Source organism: Crotalus tigris, unplaced genomic scaffold (genome assembly GCF_016545835.1).
Source record: "Crotalus tigris isolate CLP2741 ecotype Arizona unplaced genomic scaffold, ASM1654583v1 scf7180000018807.1825209, whole genome shotgun sequence".
NCBI classification, from domain to species: domain Eukaryota; kingdom Metazoa; phylum Chordata; class Lepidosauria; order Squamata; family Viperidae; genus Crotalus; species Crotalus tigris.
The window spans coordinates 642,541-669,520 of record NW_024097206.1 but is presented as its reverse complement, the minus strand read 5'-3'; the positions used below and the strand labels follow the sequence as shown (position 1 = coordinate 669,520).

Here is a 26,980-nt window from a genome sequence, read left to right as displayed (position 1 = left end):
CGATTTCCAAAATTTGGGATCCATTACCCCTGTGTAATTGAAATTGCTAGAAAACGAATCCTATTCCAAATTAATTAGAGACACTGTGGCAATCCATTTGACCTGTATTTAGAAACAATCAAGTATATGTAGGATTGTTTCATGTTTTAATGTTTGTGAATCATGTTTATATGTATTTCATATTTTTCAAACTATCATTTTTAATAACTAGTTTTTTAAAAGGCCCAAGGCTCAGTAAACATCTACATCTGAGGATGATCTTGGGATAGAATTTCAGAGTCCCGGTTCAACATTTTAATTAGTACATCACACTGGGGGCAGAGAGAAAGATTTCAGAACTCCATTTTTGTTTATAAAACTCAGTTCTGGGATATGAGGCCCTCTTCCCAAAAGGAATCTTCCTAGTTAGCTAGTAGGAAAGACAGTCTGTATAATCACAAGGGCATTGTTGTAATTTATATGTTTCAAAATTGAGCTCTACCTAGCATTGAAAAAAAAAGTTATCATTTTGAATTCTACTACAGATTAAATCCTGCATCCACCGCTGGGGATTTTGTGCACTATGAAAGTCATGTGATTTTTACTTGATGAGATATGTCAGCCTTACAGCACACTATTTCTCTGTGTTAAGTTGTGTTCCCATCCTGTCTTCTACCTCAGGTGATTTAAACAACTGCATTGGAAGAATAGCCTTTCAATCTTGTCAAATGGTGCCTTCCCCCCTTAATATATACTCAGGTCCATTCACTTAATTAAAAGAAATCAATATAAAAAGGGGGCATTTTAAGGATTTGAAAACCACTAATCACATCAAGCACTTTCAAAATTAATGTACCCCCCCTCCCGCCCAACAATATATGGTTTAAGTACATGAAAACTAACGGCAGGAAAACTAAGGTGGTGTATGTGTAAAGAGAGGATTTTTTAAAAATAAGTACCATGGAATTGGAGCATAAGAGTTGGCTCATAAGGAAGGCTGAGTGCTGAAGATTTGATGCTTTCAAATTGTCGTGCTGGAGAAGACTCTCTTGGGAAGTCCTTTGGACTAAAAGATCAAATCAGTCAACCCTAAAGAAATCAACCCTGACTGTTCTTTGGAAGGACAGATACTAAAGCTGAAGCTCAATGAGAGGACTCATTAGAAAAGACTGATGTTGGGAAAGATTGATGGCAAAAGGCAGAGGATGAGATGGTTAGTTAGAACAATTAATCATTGGAAGTTTTTAAGAAGAGATTGGACAGCCATTTGTCTATAGCAGTGGTTCTCAACCTGTGGGTCGGGACCCCATTTGGGGTCCAACGACCATTTCACGGGGGTCACCAAACAACGCAGTCTGCCATTTTTTCCCCTTTTCCTTAGCTATGCTACTCCCTTTTATTCTATTGGCTTTTGAAAGCCAATAGAATAAACTCTCTTGAATAGAGTCTAATTCTATTGGCTTTCAAAAGCCAATAGGAATTGTCCAGGCTGTCTCTGCCCTGCTGAGCCCGCCAAAAGTCCCATTCTGCAAACAGTGCTGCACCAATTGAGTAGTCCTCGACTTACAACTGGTTGAGTAGTCCTCGACTTACGACTGGTTGGGGGTCACGGCATTAAAAAGGTTGACAACCACTGGTCTATAGGATTTCCTACCTGAGCAGGGAGTTGGACTAGAAGACCTCCAAGGTCCCTTCCAGTTCTATTCTATTCTATTCTATTCTATTCTATTCTATTCTATTCTATTCTATTCTATTCTATTCTATTCTATTCTATTCTATTCTATTCCATTCCATTCCATTCCATATAGTGATCAACACAATGAACATGAATTTGGGCAAACTCCAGGAGACAGTGGAGGATGGGAGGGGCTGTGTTATGATCCATGGGGTCGTGAAGAGTTGGACATGACTTGGCGACTGAACAACAACAATAAACCATGGAACATAGCTTTTGAAGATTTGTCTTCTGCACAAGGTGTCTGGTCATAGTGAAAATAGCAACAACTTGGCCGTTTTTAAAATTTTTATTTTATTTAAAATGTCTTTACCTGAATGCCTAATACTATACAGTTTTTTAAATAAACACTAAATTAATAGACTTTAAAAAACTAAAAGCTTATCGAAAGTGTTATCTGGATGTATTTACATAAACAGTGCAGTCTTGTAGAGAAAGGCCAAAAAAAAAAAAAAAAAAAAAGCAAACAAATGCTTTCGGACAAAACCTCTCTTCTGGAATTGTACAAGGGTGCAGGTCACATTTCCCATTTGAATAATTCTGTGTTCCCCACAATTCTCTCCCGCCTCCCCTTTCTGATTACGGACATACACTATGCAAAAAGAAACCTAGGGAGAGAAAGATGGCATGGCTGCACAACATTGTTTGATTGGCAGTATTAGGACTTTCTCCCCCCCCCCCTTTTGGAAACACCCTTGGCCTATCTTTACCAAAACTATCACATCTAGAAGACAGGAAAGTAAAACCTTGATTTTACAGAAGTGGGAGGAAAAAGTGTCAGTAATGCAGGGTTTACATAAAGTAAATGTAAATTTTGTGTAATGTATATACAATTATGTTATGTAAAATAAGCAAATTCCAATTTTTGTCCATTATATCAAAGTCTGTGCAATGAAGAGGTCTGTAAAATTGAGGTTTTATTGTGCACTTGCTGTAAATGGTTTTATTGTGCACTTGCTGTAAATGGCCCACATTTTCCATCCTCCTATTCCAAACATAACTCAAGGCCACTTTTCTGCTTTGCTTCCCAATTTAGAATTCGCAAATTCTACGCCTGTACTTCTGCGCCTGTACGGCAACTTGATTTGGAGAAAATGGAAGCTGAAGCCTTCACTGCCACGTGGGTAATTTTCTAAATATCTGCAGCTGAATTGCTGTTATTGCTGCAGGGTTCAATCAGTTTTAAAAATGGACGGATTTATTTATCATGTATATAGTATACCTATTATTAAAAAGCAGGTCAATAGTATATTTCTGTCAAAGTTGCTGGTCCATCACTCTTCCCCTCCCCAAATACTCTGCTGAGCTTGTCTGAATGTCAGAGGAACTTCCTTGAATTCAATTTGCTTGCTTTAAAGGGATTTTCTTATATGCGAGAAATATTGGATGAGAACTCTAGCACTGGAAAGTGTTGATGCATTGAAGATTGTCTCAGCAGTACCTACTTTAAACTGCTAATACAGGAAATGTAAAAAATCAATGACATAAAAATAACAACTTGCTTCATTCACTTCTAATAATTACGCCAACCATAGCATTTTCTCTTTAGAAAGCCTTTAAGCTGTTAAAGACATCAAATGTGGTTTCAGTCAGCAGTCCTCAATTCATTTGCACGTAAATCTCATAATAGCTACTTGACTACTTCTGTATCATTACCAGCTATATTACATTGATATGTGGGTATTCTCTCTTATAAATAAGGATATTCTGAGATTCTGGCCACTTCTTCAGTTAGCAAAAGGTGGTAATCTATGTGTACAAAAATAAACAACAAAATACTTTAACAAACTCTGCCTTTATCTATCTCCTATGATGAGGCAGAACCTCAAAAGTCTGTTATATAAGATCAGGATTAAAGTTTATCCTATTAAATGCAAGACATACAGATGTTATATTCCTTTTTGAATGTTCTATTGATTTTGGATACATGTGTATTTGTAATCAATAGGCAACGTCTAGTCTCAAATAGACTAGAAAGACTAGGCAAATAAACTACACTAGAAAGCAAATGGTCATTCCTAAGTATGTTGATTTAGAAAAAAAAGTTTCACTGATTGAACATAATTAACAATGCTTCACGTCCTAATTCCAAAAACTCTGTGCTATTAAAAATAAGATTTTGCCCAGTGCATTTTTGATTAAGTTAGACAAGAATGAAACCTGGCTATTAAAAATACATGATTCTGAAAATGCTAATGGGAATATAATTCATTTGTTCATAAGTGCTACCAACTCAGATCCTGTTCATGGGTTCTTAGAAGATATTCAGTGGGATACATTGGCAGGTATGTATGGAATGGCCCCATAGTCAGAAGATGTTAAAAGGAGGAAGTCACATTGAGCATCAAAAGACATGCAAAGGATTGTCCTGGTATCTTATTTTAACTCAGAATTGAATCCAGAATTGTATTCAGTAGGAATTGGGCCTGCAGAAGCATTTATAGGATTTCAACCAGCCTTAATACTGTTATGTTTTCATACTGGATTATCTAGTCACATTTCTATTATTCCAACATCAGATAATATACTATTTTACATTTTCCCTCTTTTGTTGTTGTTCCATGCTGGCACTCAGAGTTCATGGAATTTTGCTTTGAGTTGCATTTTCTGTTGCCTGAGGAGAAAATCTAAAGGTCTTAGTCATATATCAAAAAATATGAACCAATGCCCAGACAGGGCCTATTATTGGAAAAATCCATGCTCGTAAATTGCACGAATAAGAAACTTCAGGTGATTAATGCATAATGTGTCAGCCTCCAGAGAAGACCATAATTCATTTTTTTAAATTCAGTTTGGCGTCTTAATTTTGATGCCAGTATGCTAAATAGTTTATATAATATTTATGCACAAGCTGTGGGTGGCTTACTGTCATTTTATTGACAAGGCGAAACATTTCATCAATAAAATGCAAACTTCTGGCTCAAATAGCTGGTACTTAGTGTCAGTAATTCCAGGAGGTGGTGAAAGAGCCTTCTAGTTAAGCCATCAGATGTCCCAGAATTAGTGTCAATAATCCTGGCTAAATTAACCTGAGCCATCAAAGGAAATCTGCTGTATCAGGAGGAAATGGGCAAACATCGTCTTCATAGCATACACACAGTATCCTAAACTGTTTGACTCATTTGGCGAAAGAGGGTTTAAGGAACCCCCTTTTCTATGGCCAACACGTGGCATTATAGAGAACACTGTTTTCTACATACCTCTGATTTCAACCAATTTAACACTGCTTTTAAGTGGGCTGACAAATGGTTAGCCTCTAGCTTTACATTTCAGAAGCTGCATATCATACAAAGAACCTTATCAAACACAGGCTATCTAACCCAGCATTTTTTTGTGGCACAACTGATCAACTACATGCATTTGGCACGCAAGTTTGATGAGCCATTATTCTCTTTCATTGTTACTTTTCAGCAGCCGGTATTAAGGGAGAATGCTGTGAGTCAGGAGTAAAGAACCATCAATATCAGCAGGCATTGATAACCTGTTCTTTGATGAACCTGTTCAGTCTCCCTTGAAGCTTCTCCAAATGCTTACAACAAATTTCAGTTTAACAAGATGCTATGGCACCTCTCTCTTTCTTTCTCTCTCATCTCCTCCCTGTGTTTGGTCCATGGTTCTGCATGAATGAGCAAAAGAGACATGAAGACAACACATGTTACATGACATAACAAAGCAAACTCTATCCCTTATGCTCTTGCATATAATATTGTATTGCTGGTATGAAAGGGTAGAGTTTACATTGTGACATCATTGTACATATACCTTTTAATGCCACTGTGATTAAGAACAGAAAGTTAAAGATAGGCTAATTTTCTGCTGAATTTAGTTTCAATGAATGATCTTGAGACTTAACTATAGGAGAGAGGGAAAAATTCTCCCTACACTTTATGTATGCCATGCATTATTTTATATACCCATAACATCTATCCTCTTACCCTCCTCAATTTCAAGCTAAACAGCTTGAAATTTGTGTAGTCTTTTCTTATAAGGGAGTTACCTCAGTCTCCTAATAATTTTAGTTGCCCTTTTTGTAACTTTCCTAGCTCTGCAATAGCCTGCTTTAAAGAACTCTACACATACCAGTTTGGCATCTACCTCCTAACTCTGTTGTGATCAGGATTATACACAATACCTACATTTGTTCTCCCACAAATTTATTTAAGGGAATTATTATATTGGTAGTTCTATGTTCTGTTCTCTTCCTAAATAATGTTAAGTACAAAAGAATTTGGCACTTTTTTTGGTGCAGCTGTGCAGCTGACATTTTCATTGAACTGTCCACTTGAAGACTGGGCACATTCATCACCGTGAATTATCACCGTGAAGTGATTGCTTTAATTATGTTTTGTGGGATCAGCTACAGTGGTCCAATTCACAAATAATTTTAGATTATAAATCTTGGATTATAAACCATGATGTCTAGATTCACTCATTACCCTAAATCAAAATTATACCACATTTTACCTTAGCATGCTATGCACACTCATTTTAGGTATAACTAATATGGCTAAATAACTGTTTTTTTTAATTCCCTCAAAATGTCTACTTATAAATTAAATTTCATTCTGTTTGATTGTTCCTTATTGCTCCTTCATTATCAACTCCAAATCTACATCTTTTACTTCAAATCAGTGTACGCACACTTAATATTAGTAACTGGTTCCACAAAATAAATCAATCCATTTGTACCATAAAATAAATTATTTGAAAATTGTCAGGTGATTATACTTAATTTTTTTTTTGTTAAATGTCACTAAAGTTGCTATTTGGTTATTTGCAATTCTACAGCATTCTGTAGAGTTGATCTCCTTAAAATAGCATATGTCAAGAGGTGTATAAATTCTGAAATATTTAGCTGATTACTTTGGGATCTTATACACTCTTTGATTTGATTTTCTTACTTGCATCATAAGATCAGAAACACATTGGTCTTATTTTGTTCTATTTTTTTTTTTAAATGAAAACAAATGAAGAATGATTTCATTACATATAGTATATGATAGTGTTCCCCAACTTAACTCTCCACTGGGTTATCTATAACTCCCATCCTGTCTTGGTAAGTATAGTTTATCATAAAATGATGACATTAGCAGCACCACACATCTGGAAGACATCAAGTTGGGAAATATAATAGGGCATATACCTGCATTTCTCAGTCCTCTTTGCCAAAACAGACCTAGCAGTTTTTTAAAATAGTGAACCATAATGTCCAAAAACAAAGGGAATTTCTACATAGCTACTTTTACCTCTAATCTCAGAATCTTTTCCATACTGCCCTATACATACTATATTCCCATTGCTATGCCATTCTTTGTTTACCAGCCGCCCATGTTCCTTGTAGCTTACTAATAAGGCAACAGAAGGGTAAACACATAGCTAGTGTCCCATAGCTGCTTATAGTTGTTTTTGTTTTTCCTTTTTTGCAACAACAAGAACAAAGAAAATACACTCCAGTCACTGTTTAGTATAATGGGCAATTTGCTTCTCAATTCAATGCATCCTCAAGAGGGAAATGGCATAGTTCCATACAAACTTAGTTTCAGCAGGAGAGGACAGGCTGGAAGATTTGAGAGATAACTACCAATTTGAAACCTCCTATCTCAAATTTCTTGGAGTTCTGAAGAATTGTTCTCTGGGATTTGAGTCTCAGCTGAGCTGAAAATGATTGACTCAGCTGTTGAAGCTGGGTTAAGTTGTGAGAACACAAAGGCAAGTGCTATGCATTGGAGGGTCCCAAAGATGCCAATCTGCTTCAAAATGGAACAATCAGCTATTTAAAAACAAACAAACATAGATTCAGCAGATATGCTCTGGAAATGCTTACAAAACCTACTTTGGGGGTCATATTTTTTATTCACATCTTTAAGATGTTATTAAAGAAAAGCAAAAATTACTGGATGAGGAAAAAAACAAATTCAGTATTTTTCTTAAAAAACTTTAACAAACCCCCCAATATATCGTTTTTTAAACTATGTACCTAAAATTGGACAGATTTAAAAGAGAGATTCTGGCAATCAAATAACAAGTAATTGGGTTCATGGCTTAAAGCAGTGGTTCTCAACCTTTCCTTCACCACGGACACCCTTTAAATACCTTTTGTGGCCATGGACCGTGGCCATGCACCACCAAGATTTAACTCAAGATTTAAATCATAATATTTCTTCAAGCTTTCACAGACCCCTTTTGATGACATTGCACGCTCCACCCCCAGGAGTCTGTGGATCACAGTTGAGAACTACTGGCTTAAAGTTTTAGTAAAAATTAGGGTACAAAACAATACTGTTTGAAAGTCTCTAATGAATCAGTGGAGCTCAGTTATGAATAGATATGCCTAGGATTACATTATTGAGTTTTTCTGATAGCAGTGTAGTGTTTTTAACACAGCATAATAGGTGGGTCTGATTCAGTGTCCCTCTGACCTTCTGTGTAAACTCTTAGAAAATTTTTTAGACAACTTTTTCAGCTGACTGGGTCTCAGTGAACTATTAACTGTAATACTGAAAAGCTGTTTTGTGACTATATCAGGTATTTTCTAGAGATGCAAAAAGAACTGATTAACAATTAATGGGCACCTTTGTCTATGGAATTTAGATTAAATGAATTCAGGAACACCTAAATGGAATTGTGTACATGTGCGTGCACAAACACAGACACACAAACACACAGACACACACAAATAATATAAATATTGCAATAGTAATTACAGAAGCGGAAATCCTATAATTAAAAGAATCTAAATCATTTTCATAAGCTTGGATCTACGATATTCAAAAATGAAGGGGAAAAAAATACAAACATTTGTTTTAAAATGCTGCCATTAAATAAAACAAATAGCTCATAAGGAACTCCTATTAGACCTCTTTGTGGTGCTGATTGTGAGGCAGATGAGTGAGCCAAGGAGCCATTCTGCCAAGGTAGTTCAAGCATGTTATATTGTTCAAAGCTTTCGCTGCTCATTTCAGCATGCTCATTGCAACTGAGTTTCAGATAGTTCAGATAGCCTTGCTTTGCGTCTTGTTCCTGTTTTCCATTTCATTGCTTTTTTCCTAAAAATCTTGATTCTTTGTAACATCTGCCCTTGTTTCATATTTCAATCCTATACAAAGCCAGCTCTGAGGCACCTCATGGCCAATACAAATTCTTGTTAGTTGGTATGGCTTTGCTCAGCAGTGATTTAGCAGCATGAACCAGGGTTGAACTGAATTATTATTGCAAGGCGAGATCATAACAAATACAATTTCCTGCTGCGTGCTTAGCCAGGCACTACTGTAGTACTAGTTCCTTATTTTCCCATGCCCTTTCCTCACTGCACAATATAGTACCTGCTGTCAGGTTAATCCTAGGCACTAGTACCAGAGTATTTTATTAAGAAGGAGGAGGTAGAAATAACAGCAATCCACCAGCTGAGCAAGTGATAAAGAGAACATGATAGCTTTTGTTTTGCTGGTATGAGCTGGTATTCAGCAATAATTAATATGAATTGAGCTCACAAAACATAGATAAGGAACCCTCTTTATATATTATATATTGGATCCAGATTCAGTCCTGTTTAAAATAGAGCAACCAAAATAAGTGGGAATTAATTTAGTCATTTCTAACTTGAAATTCTTTGTTTCAATTGATCTGCTCTTATTATTATTAATTTGGTTTACTTGAAATCCATACATGTACTTTCAGCAATACTCTGCTTTCTTGATATACGTTGTTAAATTCTATACATTACCTAGTAGACTACTTTCCAGGAATAGAATATCTCTTGAAGTACATTACTGTAGCCCACATACTGAACTGGCTAGGACCACTTATCAGGCACATATATACACAAATATCTCTCTCCTTTCTTCTAACTCCTGATTGTCCATTATTATTATTATGTTTTAATAGTTTGAGGAAAGTGACCAATTCAAAATTAACACTAGCATTCAAAAGATCATTGAATTACTTAAAGTATCTTACAGGTAGTTCTCCCTTAATGATAGTAACTGGAACCAAGAACCCCATCGTTAAGTGATGCAGTTGTAAAACCAATCCCCACATGACCAGGCCAACTTAACAGTGGCAGTTCTAGCACTTCCAGTTGCTGTTGTTAAATGAATCCCACATGATTGTTAAGCCAGTTGTTATGTAATCATGACTGGCAATTTCCTGCTGGCTTCCCTATTGATTTTGCTTGTGATCATGACTGGCATGATTTTGCTTGTGGGAAGCCAGAGTGAAGGTTGCAAACGATGATCAAGTGATTGTGGGATGCTGCAACAGCTGTCAATGCAGGTTGGTTGCAATCAAGTGCCGAAATTGCAATCAAGTGATCATGGGGATGCTATGACGGCACAACTTCAAGAACCGGCCATAAATCCACCTGTTTGGTGCCATCATAACTTTAAATGCCATGAGCAAGTGAGAACTACCTGTAGCTCCCTTGTAGCTTTTAAAAGACCTACACTCTTTCCCTATAATATATGAAATACCATTTCCTTAAATTAGGGTGTTCCAATATATAATTTTCAGAAATATGTGTCTCAGGTGACTAATTAAAATATAGGTTATTTGATGAGCTATAACATTAAGATCATCCCATTTACAAAATTAGCAGAAACATATTAAAACTAGCATTTCATTTCTGTTTGGGGGGAGGTGTTTCTCCCTCAATTTCTTTGCTGTTTGGCCATTGAACTGCCTAAATAAAAATGCGATTAAAAAATAATGTGGGGTTTCTTCCTCTCTTGGAAGCTGAAATTACAGTGGGAATGACATTAGATCCACAAAGACTGCAGTCAGGAAACAATCTGAACCGGGAGGATAGAGAACCCTTTCCGAGAATGGTTGATATATAGAAAGAAGTAGCAACATCACACATTTCACTGCTGTTTCTTGGAAAAAAAGGAAAAGGCAACATTATTAGGAGTCTTTATCACTGTCTTCACCACCATACATATCGGCCAACTTCCTAAAACGAGGTCCCCAGTCACTGAGGTAATCATAGTCCTGGTCTCCATCTGTAGTCACTGACTCTAAAGAGCTAAGAGAGTCAGCAACTGAGCCACTGCCTTCATATGCATATGTAGCTAATGAGTCATAAGGGGGTGCAGTGGGGTCTGTATCATTCTCCTTTAACCTTTGGCTAATAAAATCTCTGACATCAGTGTTGTCTCGTACCACTGGAGTCCGGCGTGGCATGAACAGCGTTTCGGGCACAATGTCTCGGCGCAATTTATTGTCCTCTATGGCTTCAGGATTCCGCAGCGTGCCAATATCAAAGGCTTGAGTGTCTTCCTCTCCACCACCTTCGTCATTGTAACTGACAATGTTATCTCGGATGTCCTCTTTAGAGATGATCAAAGGCTCCTTCTTCCTTTGCCGTCTCAAAGCGGCAAACAGCACCACGGTAACTGATAAGAAAATAAATAAATTAATTAAGCAAAGTCGGCTAAGTTGAGAGGGACATTAATTCTCCCACTAATTAAAAGAACGCCAAGCTACCATGAAATTTGTATTCTTGGGAACTTGTTTTGTTTTCTTTTGCAAAAAAGATCTGCGAAACAGTACAATTCACAACCTCATTCTCACTTGGAAGCTCATCATTTTAGGAGTTGTAAGTTACAGGAAAGGTTTGGCGAAATGCAGATTTCAAGCTAAAACATAGATGAATTTCAGTTTGTTTTCATGTTGTGAAATGCAATGCTTTTAAAATCACAGAAGTCATTATTTTGAGGAGAGCCAAAAGGGAAAAAAAAAGAAGATTCAGTTACATCAAATGTTGAGGGTGAATTGCTGAAATTCTTTGAATTTTGTTCTCTAAGGATTTTTTTTAAGTGAGATATACAGTAGCAATATTATATAAGGAAAAAAGTTATGGTAACACTGTAAAAATGTCTTCCTTTAAAAAAATATTGAAGGTATTTTATACTTCTTGATTTAATCTGTTAATTAAAAATAGGTAATTGTGAGCATTTTTCCAGTTGCCTCTGACGGTATATTTGCCTTTTGACACTTAAAAATTGCCAATTGCCAAAATCTGAGTATGAAAAATTAGGAACTATTATTTATAACTGGTGGTTTAAAATGTGGACTTACCTTCAATCATTTCCGGAATTAGAACATTTGGATGTGAGTGCTGGTATAAATATTCAAGCATACAACTACCAAAGTTCTCAGTGATACTCTTAATGTATTTTTTAATCCCCTTCTCTCTCTCTTTTAGTTTAAAGAAAGTTTGGAATATTTATTAGATAATTTTCTCTATACTCCAAATTCAAAGGGGATTGGCGTAAAATTAAAATGGACACTTAGCTATATTGTCAAGCTGACTGCCCCGTTCTTTTCCCAACTTCACTAAAATACTTCTCCATGGAAATGAAAATACTAGTTTTCTTATCGATAGAAATCATGAATTATCATGCTTTTGCAGTCTTACAAAAATATTCAAGAAGTTAACAGAGCCACCTCATGATTTTCAGAAGATCCTCAAGGAAGACAACTTTACCAAACCCCTTAGCTTAGAAGAGTGTTCAAATTATAAATTAAGAAAAATATAAGTTTTACACAAATGAGACTGCTTATCTGTCCAACCAGTAGTGGGATTCAGCCGGTTCGTATCACTTTGGCAGAACCAGTAGCTAATTTTCTGTTGCCCAGGCCCAGAATGGACTTCCGGAAGTGGCATCCACACAGAGAACCGGTTGTTCACACATTTGAATCCCACCACTGTGTCCAACTGGCTAGCATAACTTCTCAAGAATAGTTTTTTCCCCTCAAATGTAGATCACATGGGCAAACCCTATGGTGTTTGAATATATAAATAAAGTATCCCTAAAATAACTATTTGGAAATGGGAAGGTATGGAAACCATGTAAAGGTTGCCTAGCCTCAACAACCTAGCTTTGGAGTTTATCTATTCCTTTGAATGAAATATTTATCTTTGGGTCCCAAAGATGCTTTTTCACGAGGCAACCAGACTTTCTTTTTTCTCTTTGAAAATGTTTCACTTCTCATCCAAGAAGCTTCAGAGGTCTTGGATGAAAAGTTAAATGTCTTCAAAGAGAAAAAAGAAAGTCCAGTTGCCTCATGAAAAAGCACTTTTGGGACAACCATGACCTGGATGAATAAGAACCTCCATAGACATCTATCTCTGTGCCATATAAATTCTGCCTCAGTCCAAATAATCATCTGTACTCTATATTTTCTGATACTTTACCAACTAGTGTAAAAATACAGAGCTAATTTGCATTTTTAAATTTATTTTTAGTCTGGTACTCTAATATCACTAGAAATGAGATTTCATTCAAAGAAATAAATATGCAAATTGAATTTGTGCAAATTACTAAGTAATTCAGCTCAAAATATAATTGTGTTCTCAGTTCTCAAGCTGTTTTTTTCATTTTAACCTGAACTTGTAGAATAGGTCTTCTTAATGGTAAAAAAAAACATGTTAAAAGTAAAGCTGACATGTTGCTTCTCTTCTGGCTCTTCAGCAATTCTTAGCATTAAAAAAAAAAAAAAAGCTAGGCCTACTAAAGACTGAAAATAAAATATATAACCAAAAGTAAATGAATGATAAAATCATCTGCTTTGTTACTCTTAAAAATAGAATTTATAGTTTAATTATTTTGCTGCTTTTGGTTTACCACCTGGCATTAATATTGTATTACAGATCAAAGGAGAAGAAAAAGATGACATCAGCTATTAATTGAATTCTACTGCAGGCTATAGAATTGCAATCCCAATAATTATTATTTTAAACCCCATCTTGACAGCATAATGTATTGATTCCTAGATTATAAAGTTGTAGGGAGAAAATCAAGAAACCATCCAGGAGACACTCCCTTCCCCAAAACGGGCAAGACAAGCTTTTATATCCAAACAGGGAGAACACCCTACACTCATTCTCACGAATGAAGTTATTTAGCTGGATAACAAAATCTTTGCAAGCAGGCAACTAAGTTCAGAGAGCATCAAAAACTCCACAGTTCAAACTCGAGCTAGAGATATTCTCATGTATTGGTGAATTTTTTGCAAGCACGTTAGAATTCCAGGTGATGAGCCTTTCCCATCTGCATCTACCAAACATGTCCTGACAACATTTTGTTGTTGTTGTTGTATGATTATCTGCTATGACTTTAAACAGAGGCAAAGACATATCAGAAATCAATACAGCAAAAATTATGACAGTATACTTTTCTTGCTATGTTGGCTTCATTTCAACCCAGCATCCAGCTAGGGAATGATGGGAATAATAATGTCCTGACTGGAAGTAGAAGGATATGTTGTGGCAGCTGCATTTAAGGAATTAGTATGCCCACATCTTCTTAGTGGGTGAACTTTAAATTGTATGTGTTTGAATTGATCCATGTGAGTTCCTTCATAATTATAACCGCAGAACATGGTTAGGATTAATAATTCTGAACTGTTTATAGAGGATACATACTTGAGTTTGTTGATTAGATGGCCAACCCACTATAACTAACAAATTAGCCAAAGAAACTTGTGAAATAGGAAAGATGGCATGAAACTGAAATGGTGGTTTTTTTCTTTACCACCATCAATGTACTGGGTATCACTGTTGGTGAATACTCAGTAGACCCAGAATGTAAAAATGTATCATGAGCTAATTCTATCTATACCAGAAGATGACTCTATTAATAATACTTCATAGTTATATTAATGTGTAAATATGTTTCATTTGTTCTTTAGCACAATCTATTTTCTCCATCCTACTCCCCCAACTTCATGCAAAGTTCATGCAAAGTTCTTTACCTAACAATATAATTATACAAAGGAGAATTGCGATCAATGCGCCTGTGCTAAGGCCAGTTGGGTGGATCAGGGCTTCAGCATTACAGGAGAGCATTTTGCCTCTTTGGTCACAGGCACACACTCGAATTGTCACCGTCTCCGTACTACTCTGAACCGGATACTCATTGTCCGAGATTATCACTGGTAGGAGGTATGTATTCATTTCATGACGGCTATATCTCATTTTCTTTGTGAAAACTCCAGCTGTATTATCTGAAAAAAAAAAGTAAAAACATGGTAAGGAGTATGTTCTTTCTGAAGGTCAAAACTCAAGTAAGGAGAGAAAGTATGCAATAAAAAACAAAACAAAACAAGGATACCTTTGTTGTCCCGAAGGGTGAAATTGGAGCTACTGGCTACTTCTGGGGCCAAAGCGAATGAGAATTTATGCCCACCAAAAGCATCATCTTTGTCAACTGCACTTAGGGTCTGGATGAGCTAGAAAAGTGAAAATAGTGTTATTTTATGGCACGCAGACTAATATCTACATCTTGCTCTTAATTCATCAGAAAGAATAAATGGGATGAAAGCAATCAATTAATAACAACAAGCAAGACAACAAACAGTGATTGATGAGAATATTTTATTATTGTATACTTTCCTCCCAATAGAACACTTTTCCCATGAAAACTGCTTTGAGAGGAGAGAAAAAAGGCTTTATGTTGGTAATGTAGTGAAAGAGGGATTTATTAATCCCCCAACATGCTTGTATGTTTCAAGGCATCACTGAAAGAGATTACCATATCTGCCTCAGACAGATTATTTTGTTACCTACTCTAGTATGTCTCTTTTTGTTCCATTCAATCATGTCCAATGCCCAGAGACTACCTGGAGTAGTTCTTTAATTTTCTTAGCAAGTTTTTTTTCCAGATTTGTCATTGCCTGCTTCATAGGGCTAAGAGAGAGGGACTGGCTCAAGGCCACCTGGCTGGCTTTTTGCCTAAGGCCAGAACAGAATGGCTTCCAGTTTCTAGCTTTATGTTTTAAGCACTACACCATTCTGGCTCTTGTTGTACACACACATACACACACATCATAAGAGTAAGATTGAGGAAAAGCAACCCCTCTCCCACTGCAATATACCAGATTTTCCATAAGTTAAACTCTTATGGGAAAAAAAAAAACCATTGTTACATCAAGCATGATTGGAGCAATACCTAAAGGATTCCCTCGATATTTGAAAATATTGAATTTATCAGACCTGAACATCCTTATTTCGCCAAAAAAGAAAAGAAAAAGAAAAAAAATACCCTGCTTAGAACTGCCTATATACTTGATTAGGACTTGAATTATTATGTTTTTGCCAGTCTCTGTTTATGAATCAAATGGAAGATTACACATAAAATAATACTAACTGGTCATTTGGATTGCTGAATAACCAGACTTTGGATCTGGTGATATTTGCTCCATTAAGGTTGCAGATTCTATATATATACTCACCATGGGTTTATCAAAAGGAATAGAATTTCCTGTCAAAAGGAACATTAGAAGGGCAGAACTGCAGATAGTGAAACAAAGTATGGAAAGAGCCATTTAAAACCATGCAAAATGCCAGTTACAGCTTGGGCCAAGAAGTGATGAGTTGATTTCATTTACTGTTGCTGACAGTTCCTTGCAACACAAAAGGCACAAAACATCAGATATTTATTTCTTTCAAAACACAAACTGCTAACCTGCTCAGCCTTTGCATTTTCACAGACGAAGGTCTCATAAAACATGACAAACTCTGGGGCGTTGTCATTCACATCCAGAACTTTAATAAATACTGGGACTTGGCTACTTTCTTTTGGGTTGTCTGTAATAACACAAAGGGAAGGTATTTTAATATGAGGAGAAAGAGGCTTGCTTGTTGTTGTTTTGTTTTTTTCAGGGGAGCAAGACATTGGTGAAGTGCATTCAAGCAATGAGTGATAACATTCTTTTACTGAGAGCAGCAGAAATATACAGGACTGACAATATACTGTCTAAGGGAATAACAGAAGCAGAATAGGCTGGCAAATAAATGGATAGTGTGTTATTTACTGCACCTAAGTGTGACATAGCATACAATCCTGTCCTTCAGAGAATGAGAATGGCTTGGCCTGTCTCCTCTCCTTTTCAGCATCCACTCCTTGAGATAGCTTGCCTCATTCTTCATAATAATATGACTGGTTCAAATTCCATCTTATGATTCCCCCCCCCTCCTTTCCATCTGTATAATTCTCTGATATAATGTCACCAGAGAGACCACCTCAAATCCATAGGATTCCTTCCTATCTTCCCTTCATCTATATTACAAGGGCAATTTGGAAATAAACCTCCATTTGGTTATCAATGACACTTGCAGATACAGAACTTTTTTTATACACAATAGAAAACTATATTACATTGCTTTTTGACATAATCACCATTCAAATTGAGGTACTTGTCATAACGTCTTACAAGGTTTGAAATTCCTTAGGGTTCCTCGGCGCCAAATCTGGGCTATGGGGGGAGGGATGATCAAAAACATCCTAAGGGAACTGCTTCAAAAGTTCTTGGGTGCATCTAGAGGTATGCGGGCGAGCATTATCATGAACCAACACCACACCAGGAGTCAGTATGCCCCGACGCATGTTATTGATGGCTCATATGAGTTTTCATAACATTTCACAGTAGACTTCTGAATTGATGGTCGAACCACGCTGCATGAACTTCACTAGCAGTACTCCTTTGGCATCTTCACATTTGGTGGGATTTTCTATGGCACCACTTCCGGTGTGGTGTTGGTTCACAATAATATTCGCTTGCACACTGCTAGATGCACCCAAGAACTTTGGAAGCAGTTCCGTTGGGATGTTTTTGATCATCCCTCCCCCATTCTATTGTCCAGATTTGGCACCGAGCAACTACTACTAAGGAATTTCAAACCTTGTAAGATGTTATGACAAGTGCCTCAATTTGAATGGCGATTATGTCAAAAAGTAATGTAATGTTGTAGTTTTCTAATATGTATAATAAAAGTTCTGCATCTGCAACTGTCTGTCATTGATAATTAAATGGAGGTTTATTTTCGAATTGTCCTCGTACTTCTATTGCTACTACTACAAATGAAAAAAGAAAGAAAAAAAACGGCAATATTAAGAAGAGCCTTTCTTGTAATTCTTGAGATTGTACTGTTTGCATATATGTGGTTGATTAATATAAACAGATAAAAGGGGAATGTGAGTCAGTGATCACCAAGGGTTTGAGGAAAGGGGGCAAGTGGGGGAGGATTTTACTATTAGAATTTTCATTTTGATTTGAGTAAAATTGAAAGACAAACTTTACCTGCTTATGCTTCTTATCTGTGCTAACATAAACAGAAATCTGACATGCTGTTGCTTGCAACTCTTTTTCCAAGGATGAACTTCAAAGGAAACATTGATATAATATTCACTTTATAGTGAGCAGCTTAATCTTTTCTCTTCATCATATGCAATATGAAATGCTTTGGTCCTCTTTACCACAATGAAATTTTAGCTTTTCATTTCCATATCAGTATTCTTCATTTTTAGTCTAGGCCTTAGACAGAACCTGTGTGTATCTTTTTTTTTTTTTTATTGAAAGTTTTATAAATTTTACAAAAAGACAAAAATAATACAAAACAAAAAACAACATATACAAAAAAAAACTAAACATCACATATAAAAAAAAACCCCCATCCCCCACCCCTCACAAACACCCTCCCTTCCCCCCCCTGAGCTTCCCAGAGCAGAATATAGGCTTAGTTAAAAATTAACAAATAAAAATAAAAAAATAAATTAAAAAATTTATATTTATATATATAAAAAAAGTATCTATATATAACATTCTCTATATATGAAAGTAAAACTTATGAAAAAGCTATATGATATTTTTTAATACCCAATCTAAATTGTATAAATTTTATCCATTTGTCCCAAACGGCAAGAAACTTCTCTTGCGTTTGTTGCTTTAAGAAAGCCGAAATCTTTGCCATTTCCGCCAGATAAGCTACTTTAAGAAACCATTCCTGCAATGTAGGCAAAGATTCCTTCTTCCAGTATTGTCCTACTAACAGCCTGGCGGCTGTAATCAAATTTAACATCAATACAACCTCCTTTGTATCACAATCTGTAACAATGCCCAACAAAAATAATTGCGGAGTAAATTTTACCCTCCTTCTAAAAATTCTCTGGATATTCCACCATATTTTGATCCAAAATGCTTTTATCTCTCTGCATGACCACCAAATATGATAATAAGAAGCATCCGTATAACCACATCTCCAACATTTGGGTTGTACGTCAGGGTACATAAGAGACATTTTTTGTGGATCAAGGTGCCATCTATAAAACATTTTATAAAAATTCTCCCTAAGGTTCTGTGCTTGTGTAAATTTGACATTTCTCACCCAAATGGTTTCCCAGATATCCAATGAGACTGGGACACCAAAATTCTGCGCCCATCTAATCATGCAGTCTTTAATTAATTCCGTTTCTGAGTCCATTTCAACTAATACCCCATAGATTCTCTTGATATGGGTTTGTCTTTGATCCTTGACTTGCTTAATAAGATTTCCATCTTCTCTAAGAAAACCCAATTTACAATCCACCTTCCATTTATCTACTAGTTGCCTATATTGGAACCAAGAATAAATAATATTTTCTTGCGCTAAATCTTCCCGTAATCTTAACTGCCAGTTTTGCCCATCCCATCTAAGTAACTGACTATAAGACACCATATCCATTTTTACACCTCTTTTTATTCCTTCTATCGCATGCCAAGGTATGGCCCATAATGGAACTTTAAAATCACTTTTATAATATTTTCTCCAAGTCCTAAGTAAAGAGATTCTTAAAATATGAGATTTAAAGACCCAATCCATTTTTTTATTAAATATTAAATAGGCATGCCACCCATAAAGTAAATCCCATCCCTCTATATGAAGTATCTCAGGATTTGTCAAATTTACCCAATCACTAATTAGTGTTAAAACCACCGCATCGTAATATAATTTCAAATTTGGTACCTTGAGTCCACCCCTCTCACGGAAGTCTTGCATAATTTTAAACTTAACCCTTGGCTTTTTCCCTGCCCAAATAAATTTATTAAGACCCTTCTGCCACTCACTTAGGTTAATCTCATTTTTCAAAATCGGTAACATTTGAAACAAAAAAAGAAACTTGGGTAGAATATTCATTTTTATCACTGCAATTCTTCCCATGAGGGATAATTGCAACTTCTCCCAATTCTTCAAGTCCTTCTGTACCCTGACCCACAACCTTTCATAGTTATTTTTAAATAATTTTACATTAGAAACAGACAACATCACCCCCAAATATTTTACCTTATTAACAATCTCAAAACCCGTCAAGTTAGCCAAAATCTGCTTCTCCTGACTAGACAAATTTTTAGGTAAAATTTTAGTCTTATTTACATTAATCTTGAAACCCGAAACCAAACCATAATAATGAATCAACTGTAATAAGTTTACTACAGAGCGATCAGGTTGCGACAAAGTAACAACCAAGTCATCCGCAAAAGCTCTCAACTTATATTCTTTTTTGTTAACTTCTATTCCTTTAATTTCCTGAGACTCTCTAATTTTAATCAATAATATTTCCAATGTTAAAACAAACAACAATGGCGATAAAGGACACCCCTGTCTAGTACCTTTCTCTATTGTAAAAACCTCCGACAAACCTCCATTAACAATAAGTTGTGCCGTTTGTTTTTGATATATTACCGTGAGGGCTTGTAATATCTTTTCGCCAAAATTCATTTCTTCCATTACTCTTAGCATAAAATGCCAATTCAATTGATCAAATGCTTTTTCAGCATCTAAAAATATGAGCCCTGCAGAAACTTGGTTGTTCTTGTCTAAATATTCTAATAGATTAATAATTTGTCTAACATTATTTTTCATATACCTTCCTGTTATAAACCCTGATTGATCTTTATGCACAAGATGATGCACCACCCTCATAAGCCTATTTACCAAAATTTTTACAAATATCTTATAATCCACATTTAAAAGAGATATAGGCCTATAATTTTTTGGTAAAGTAAGATCTTGATCCTCCTTTGGAATCAATGATATAAAAGCACTACGCCATGAAGGAGGAATCTCTAAACCCTGTAAGATACCATTAAAAAGATCACTTAATGGTTGGATCATCTCCTCCATTCTATAGTCCTTGAAAATCCAGAGAAAATCCAAAGAATAAAAGATAAAAGAGCAAACAATTCAACAACAAAAAAAAAAAAATTTTTCTATACCAAAAGCAAAAGCAAAATCCAATCCTTAAAAAGGGAAAGTAAAACAAAAGGGAAAGGAAAAAAAACTCCGACACTTTCAAAATGCCATCTTAAATCCTTTCACTAATATAACAAAGAAAAGGAGGAAAAATAATCAAAATCAAATAATAAAAAAAATAAACACCTAAATTATATAACAAAAATCCTTTAAACTGCTCTGTCCGTTTAAAAATTACTCACCAAAATACTATAAACACGGAGATAGAAGCGGCGGTTTCTTTTGCTTCCTAGGAAGCAAAAACAGCTGGGAGGCGGAGATCAGCAGGAGCTCCGAGGGAACACTCCTTTCACCCCCTCTAGAAATAAATCCAGAGGGGGTTTAGGGGTTCTACCTCTATTCCTGCGCTCTCTGTCCCTTCCCTTTGCCCGGGAAGGGAATTCCGAGCCGCGGGCCAGCTGATGCACGCTGTGCTCCGCGGCTCTGACACTTCCCCAGCTGGACGGCTAGAAAATAGCCGCCATCGCCATCGCCTCGTACCGGAAGTCAACCTGTGTGTATCTTAACAGAAATTCTTTTGGAAATAAGTTTTCCTGGAAGCCACAGAGGCTCTTAAAGGCAAATTTCCTAATTTTAGCTCCATTTTTCCATTCACCTTAGCAATAGCAATACCACTTACACTTATATACTTCATAATGCTTTACATCTAAGTGGATTACAGAATCAGCATATTAATCCCAATAATCTGGCTCCTCATTTTACTGACCTCGGAAGGATGGAAGGCTGAGTCAGGACTGAACTCTTGGCTATGGGCAGAGTTAGCCTGCAATACAGCATTCTAACCACTGCGCCACCACGACTCTTATCCCAATTCCCATTTTTAATAGATAAATTTTTAAATATGACATTAGTACTCTGTAGACATTTTCTATTACAGTTCCTAGCAATTTCACCTAAAATGTAGAAATACCTATTGCATAGAGTTCAATTATCATACTGGCTTAATATAAATGTTTTATCATGAATTTATAAATGATAACAATCATATTCTGCATGTTTCTGTTAGTAGTGTAACCTTACAGAGAAATATATAGTAAGAGCAGGCATCTAAGAATGCAAAAGGGAGTTTGTGGAGAAAAGGAATATGGTGGAGTTTACTCCTTACTACCCATATTAGTAATTCCAGTGGGTTTTATTAATATTGCTCTGTATGATTATTGTTATCTGTAAGTGATGAATATTTTTTATGTGTAGTTACCTTTAATGGGCATACCATATCTGAGCTATAAAATCTGAGGGGAAGACAACAGTAGCAAAGAGAGAGAGAGAGAGAGGGAGAGAGGGAGAGAGAGAGAGGGGGGGGGAGATATTTCTGTTCACTGCCATCTCATTATCCTCTAGAATTTTGTAGCCCAGATATAGTAGCTTTATGTTATATAAGAAAAAGAAGATGGCTTAATTTGCTCCGATGCCACATTTATCTCCAGTTGTTCAGATATAAACTTATAATTGTACAGTAATGAATATGTTACTCTTTAATATAGTACAAGGGTTGCTTTTCATCAAACGTACTCTTCAATATCTTCAAAGATGATTTAGATGAGGGAATAGAAGGGGAACTAATCAAATTTGCAGATGACACTAAGCTGGCAGGAATAGCCAACACCCCAGAAGACAAGATAGGATTCAAAAAGATCTTGACAGATTGGAACAATGGGCCCTATCCAACAACATGAAATTTAGTGTGGAGAAAAGCAAGGTTTTATACCTAGGCAGGAAAAACCAAAGGTAAACAAGTACAGATTAGGTGAAACCTGGCTCAAAAACAGTAACTGTGAGAGGGACCTTGGAGTCCTAGTGGATAATCACTTAAACATGAGCCAGCAGTGTGCAGCAGCAGCAGCCCCCCCCAAAAGCTAATACAATCTTGGTTGATATAAACAGGGTCATAGAATCAAAATCATGTGAAGTATTAGTACCGCTTTATAAATCCTTAGTAAGACCACATCTAGAATACTGCATCCAGGTTTGGTCATCACGTTACAAAAAAGATGTTGATGCTTTGGAAAAAGAGCAAGAAACAGCAACTAAGATGATTAAGGGCCTGGAGACAAAAACATATGAAGAACGGTTGCAGGAATTGGGTTTGGCCAGGCTAGAGAAAAGAAGGAGTAGGGATGACATAATAGCAGCATTCCAGTATTTGAGGAGCTGCCACAAAGAAAAGGGGATCAGCTTATTTTCCAAAGCACCAGAAGACAAGACAAGAAACAATGGATGGAAACTAATCAAGGAGAGAAGCAACCTGGAATTAAGAGAAACTTCCTGACAGTGAGGACAATGGAACAGCTTGCCTCCAGAAGTTATAGGTGCTTCATCACTGAGGATTTTAAGAAAAGATTGGACAGCCACCTATCTGAAATGGTATAGGGTTTCCTGTTTGAGCAGGGGATTGGACTAGAAGACCTCCAAGGTCCCTTCCAGCTGTATTTGGACTGATAGATTGGATTGCCATTATCATAAAAGATTGCTCCTCCCTCCATTACCTCCGCTTGGACAAAACTGGACATAGTGAAGGATGATACATGTGGCTGACATTTTCAAAGACGACAAAACATGAATTTTGCTTTCACTGCAATCTAAATGCCCTGAAGCTAGCTCTTGAAGGATATCTACTTGAAAGTTAGTCCCATCAATAACAACTTTTGCATAAATGGATTTAAGAGTGATGAGCTGGTTTTTCAGTTCTCCTAATTAATTCTGAGCCTAATTAAATTAACAGGGTTTCAGAAGAAATAAGTGGCTTTTAAATTTTATTTGTTCATTTTGGCCAATGCTATACGACTGAAATTCCCAGGAATGAAAAACATATAGGATTTTCATTCTCCTCCCTGACATTATATAGTTGTATATTTTTAATCTGTAACTTGTTTTTTCTGCAAATCAGCAATTCCTCACTGATAGTCAATGACCAGGAAAATTCTTCTAGTTTGTTTGATATAAAATGAGAGGCCTGCTTATTTTTTTTCTGTTCAGGCATTCAGTTGCCTCTTCATAAAAGGTGAGAAAAAATACAGAAACTTTGTTTGGTTTATGTCTTCAAATAACAGCAAGCAACCAAAGCATATAGACCCGACTTCCTTTCAGCCATGCTTGGCTAGAAGGTTGCACTTGTTAGAGCAATGCTGCTTTTGTGTGTGTCTCTCTCTCTGTGTGTGTGTGTGTGTGTGTTTGTGTGTTTTTACAGACAACTTACTGATTTCAGCAGCTATTACTGTAATGTTATGCCACAATAACATTTCTCGGTCGAGAGGTTTGGAAGTAAATATTGATCCATTTCCAGAATCAATGTTGAATATTCTGTCCATATCAGTATGCCGATCCACAGAATATCTACAAATAGACAGATAAAAAGTGAGATGCATTTCCATTTCACACTTCTTTTCAGTTCCCATTGCTTTCTAAACCTTGGTAGGGAAATCCAATAAATTTGATCTATTTCTCAGCTTAATCCTGTATCCAAAGTCTCATTCTAATTCCTATTCTGTTGGCTTTTGAAAAATATATTGGAACACAAATGTTTAGTCTGTTTATATACTGTTTTGTCTCTAGCGGTCAATAAGCTAAAAAGGGCAGACGTATGCTACTAGAACTGCATTCCACACATATAATTGCAGCTCATGTCACTGAATACAAAGCCATGCTTCCCATATGTATCACACGATCATATGTAACACAGAGATACATAATGTGTTTAGGGCAGGGGCACATGTGTGACACTGCAGTTTCAGAAATTGGGAGGGATCTTTTTTCTAAAAAAAAAAGACTATCTATGTATGCCTGCACATTGTAGTTGGATTGAAATGTAACCTCTCCCTTCAAAAATTAGTTGCCTGACATGTTATTTAAAAAAAGCAGAAATGAAGGATAACCACTAATTCCTGGCTTCCTAGGTCCAAGATAAATTGAAAGGGAAGTTCACATGGTTACTGCTTTGAAAACTCTCCAATTGATAGGGATTACAAGATCATACAGTGATTACATATCTATAGCAATACCAATTACAATAAATTACAACTGTTTTGAGTTTCATTAGAATGTAATTGCAGAGTGTTTGTGCATAACAGGTGATGAATCTGTAATGCAAATGTGCCAGACATTGCAGTAATAGGGAACATACAAGGTCTCTGTCATGTTTCCGGAGCCCTTATTCCATATGTTATTCCAGAAATTCATAGTGATTATGTGGCAGATGATGGCTGTATAGGAAGGAGAGTTGCTGGCTTGCAGGTACTACAAATTTATAAACTATCATTAGGCCCACTAACATTCATTCATTCATTCATTCATTTGACTTATATAAAGATTCTAGGCAGCTCGCAACAATCCATAAATACACAGCTAAAAATAAAGTTACCCCTCTCTCCATGAATCAGACCAAAACACTTTTAAAGGTAATAATGCTAAATAGAACTCCTTTTAAACAAGAATTTTAAAGCAACTTCAGCAATCACAGTAGAGGCTGATTCCATTCTTTAAGGGAAACAATGAAGCCTTCAGAAAGCTTAAAGTGATAAATATCATGAGGTTTTTTTTTTTTAAGATCAAGGGAAATGAGCTTCAGGGCTTATTTGTTCGTTCGTTCATTCATTCATTCATTCATTCATTCATGCCATGATGCACTAATTAGGTCTCAAGGACAGGAATAGCCAATGCCATTCTCAACCAGCCTTCAAGCCCATCATGAAGACTTTTACCCATCTTGCTCCAGATTAAAAACAGTACAGGTAGTCCTTGACTTACATCAGTTCAGTTAGTGACCATTTGAAATTACAACGGCACTAAAAAAAGAGACTTACAACCGTTTTCCACACTTATGACCATTGTAGCATCTCCATGATCACGTGATCAAAATTCAGATTTGTGGCAACTGACTCATATTTATGACAAATGAAGTGTCCTGGGGTCATGTGATCTGCTTTTGCGACCTTCTGACAAGCAAAGTCAATGGGGAATCCAGATTCACTTAACCACTGTGCTACTAACTTAACAATTGCAGTGTTTCACTTAACAACCATGGCAACAAAGGCCGTAAAATGGGGCAAAACTCACTGAACAACAAACATCTCACTGAACAATAGAAATTTTGGGCTCAAATGTGGTCATAAGTGAAGGATTATCCTGTATTTTGTGACTGTCAGCATAGGTAGTGCTTGCAGTGCTTCATTTGCCTTCTCAGTTGCAATACCTGCCCTAAGGAATAGTCTGCCCCCTGAGATTCAAAGAGCTTTTACCCTGTTAGCTTTTTGGAAGGAAGTCCTGGCTTTTCTCTGAGGTTCTGGGGTCAGGATGTTCTTGGAAACCATTGTGTATATTTTTATAATTTGTTATGGGAGAATTTTGCCTGCAGCCCTAACTGCTTGGCATTCTATTGTATTTATTGCATTTTATATATTATGCATTGCTACTTGCTCAGGGTCGCTAGTTTGACATGGGTGGGTTTATAAAGCAGTCTGCAGCTGAGTCCCTATTGGTCTCACCTTCTTTCACACAGTTAATCTTACAGTATGGCAGCCATGTCAAAGAGCCATTTCTGTTGAACAGAGATTCTAATAATCGGTGCTGTGAGAAGACCAGCTCTAAAAAAAGAGAAGTAGGTGGGAATTAAAGCTTAGCTATGCATTATGTTAACCAAATTATTAAGAGTCATGTGATAGGTGCATGAAAATTGAATGCAGAAGAAGTTTGATAGTATATAGTCCTTGGTGCTCTCTGAATTGATTATCTGCTTGCAGATATTTCATTAGCAATAGCAGTAGCAATTAGACTTATATACTGCTTCATAGTGCTTTACAGCCCTTTCTAAGCAGTTTACAGAGTCAGCACATTGCCTCCAACAATCTGGGTTCTACTTTTACCAACCTTGGAAGGCCGGAAGGCTGAATCAACCTTGAGTTGGTGAGAATCAAACTGCTGGCAATTGGCAGAATTAGCCTGCAATACTGCATTCTAACTGTTGTACCACCACAGCTCTTCATTATCTAACTAGGTGACAAGATCAGTGGTGCTGAGTGTGGGGTTTGCTCCTGTTTATATACAGAGGCTTGCCCTGCCTATGTTGGTATGCATTTCATTTTCTTTTGATAGTTCCTTGATTGGGCATTGTTTTCTGATTGTTTGCTTAGCTATTATTGTCTCCAGCTGCTTATTTTTTTTAACTGTCTGTTTTGAATGGTGCCTAAATATGAATTAACGCT

General features: G+C 36.4%; 1 protein-coding gene across 3 annotated transcripts in view; it reads right to left on the bottom strand.

Moving 5' to 3' along the window:
- Positions 1 to 4,260: 4,260 nt before the first annotated feature.
- CDH6 (cadherin 6) overlaps positions 4,261 to 26,980 on the bottom strand; it is a 181,106-nt gene continuing 158,386 nt past the window's right edge. For all 3 annotated transcript variants that reach the window (XM_039356237.1, XM_039356238.1, XM_039356239.1), the window contains exons 8-12: positions 23,980 to 24,116; positions 16,180 to 16,301; positions 14,827 to 14,944; positions 14,468 to 14,719; positions 4,261 to 11,103 (exon numbers count right to left, since the gene is read on the bottom strand). In XM_039356237.1, the coding sequence (XP_039212171.1) occupies positions 10,613 to 11,103; positions 14,468 to 14,719; positions 14,827 to 14,944; positions 16,180 to 16,301; positions 23,980 to 24,116 (1,120 nt within the window). In that variant the 3' untranslated portion in view covers positions 4,261 to 10,612. The remainder of the gene's footprint in view (positions 11,104 to 14,467; positions 14,720 to 14,826; positions 14,945 to 16,179; positions 16,302 to 23,979; positions 24,117 to 26,980) is intronic.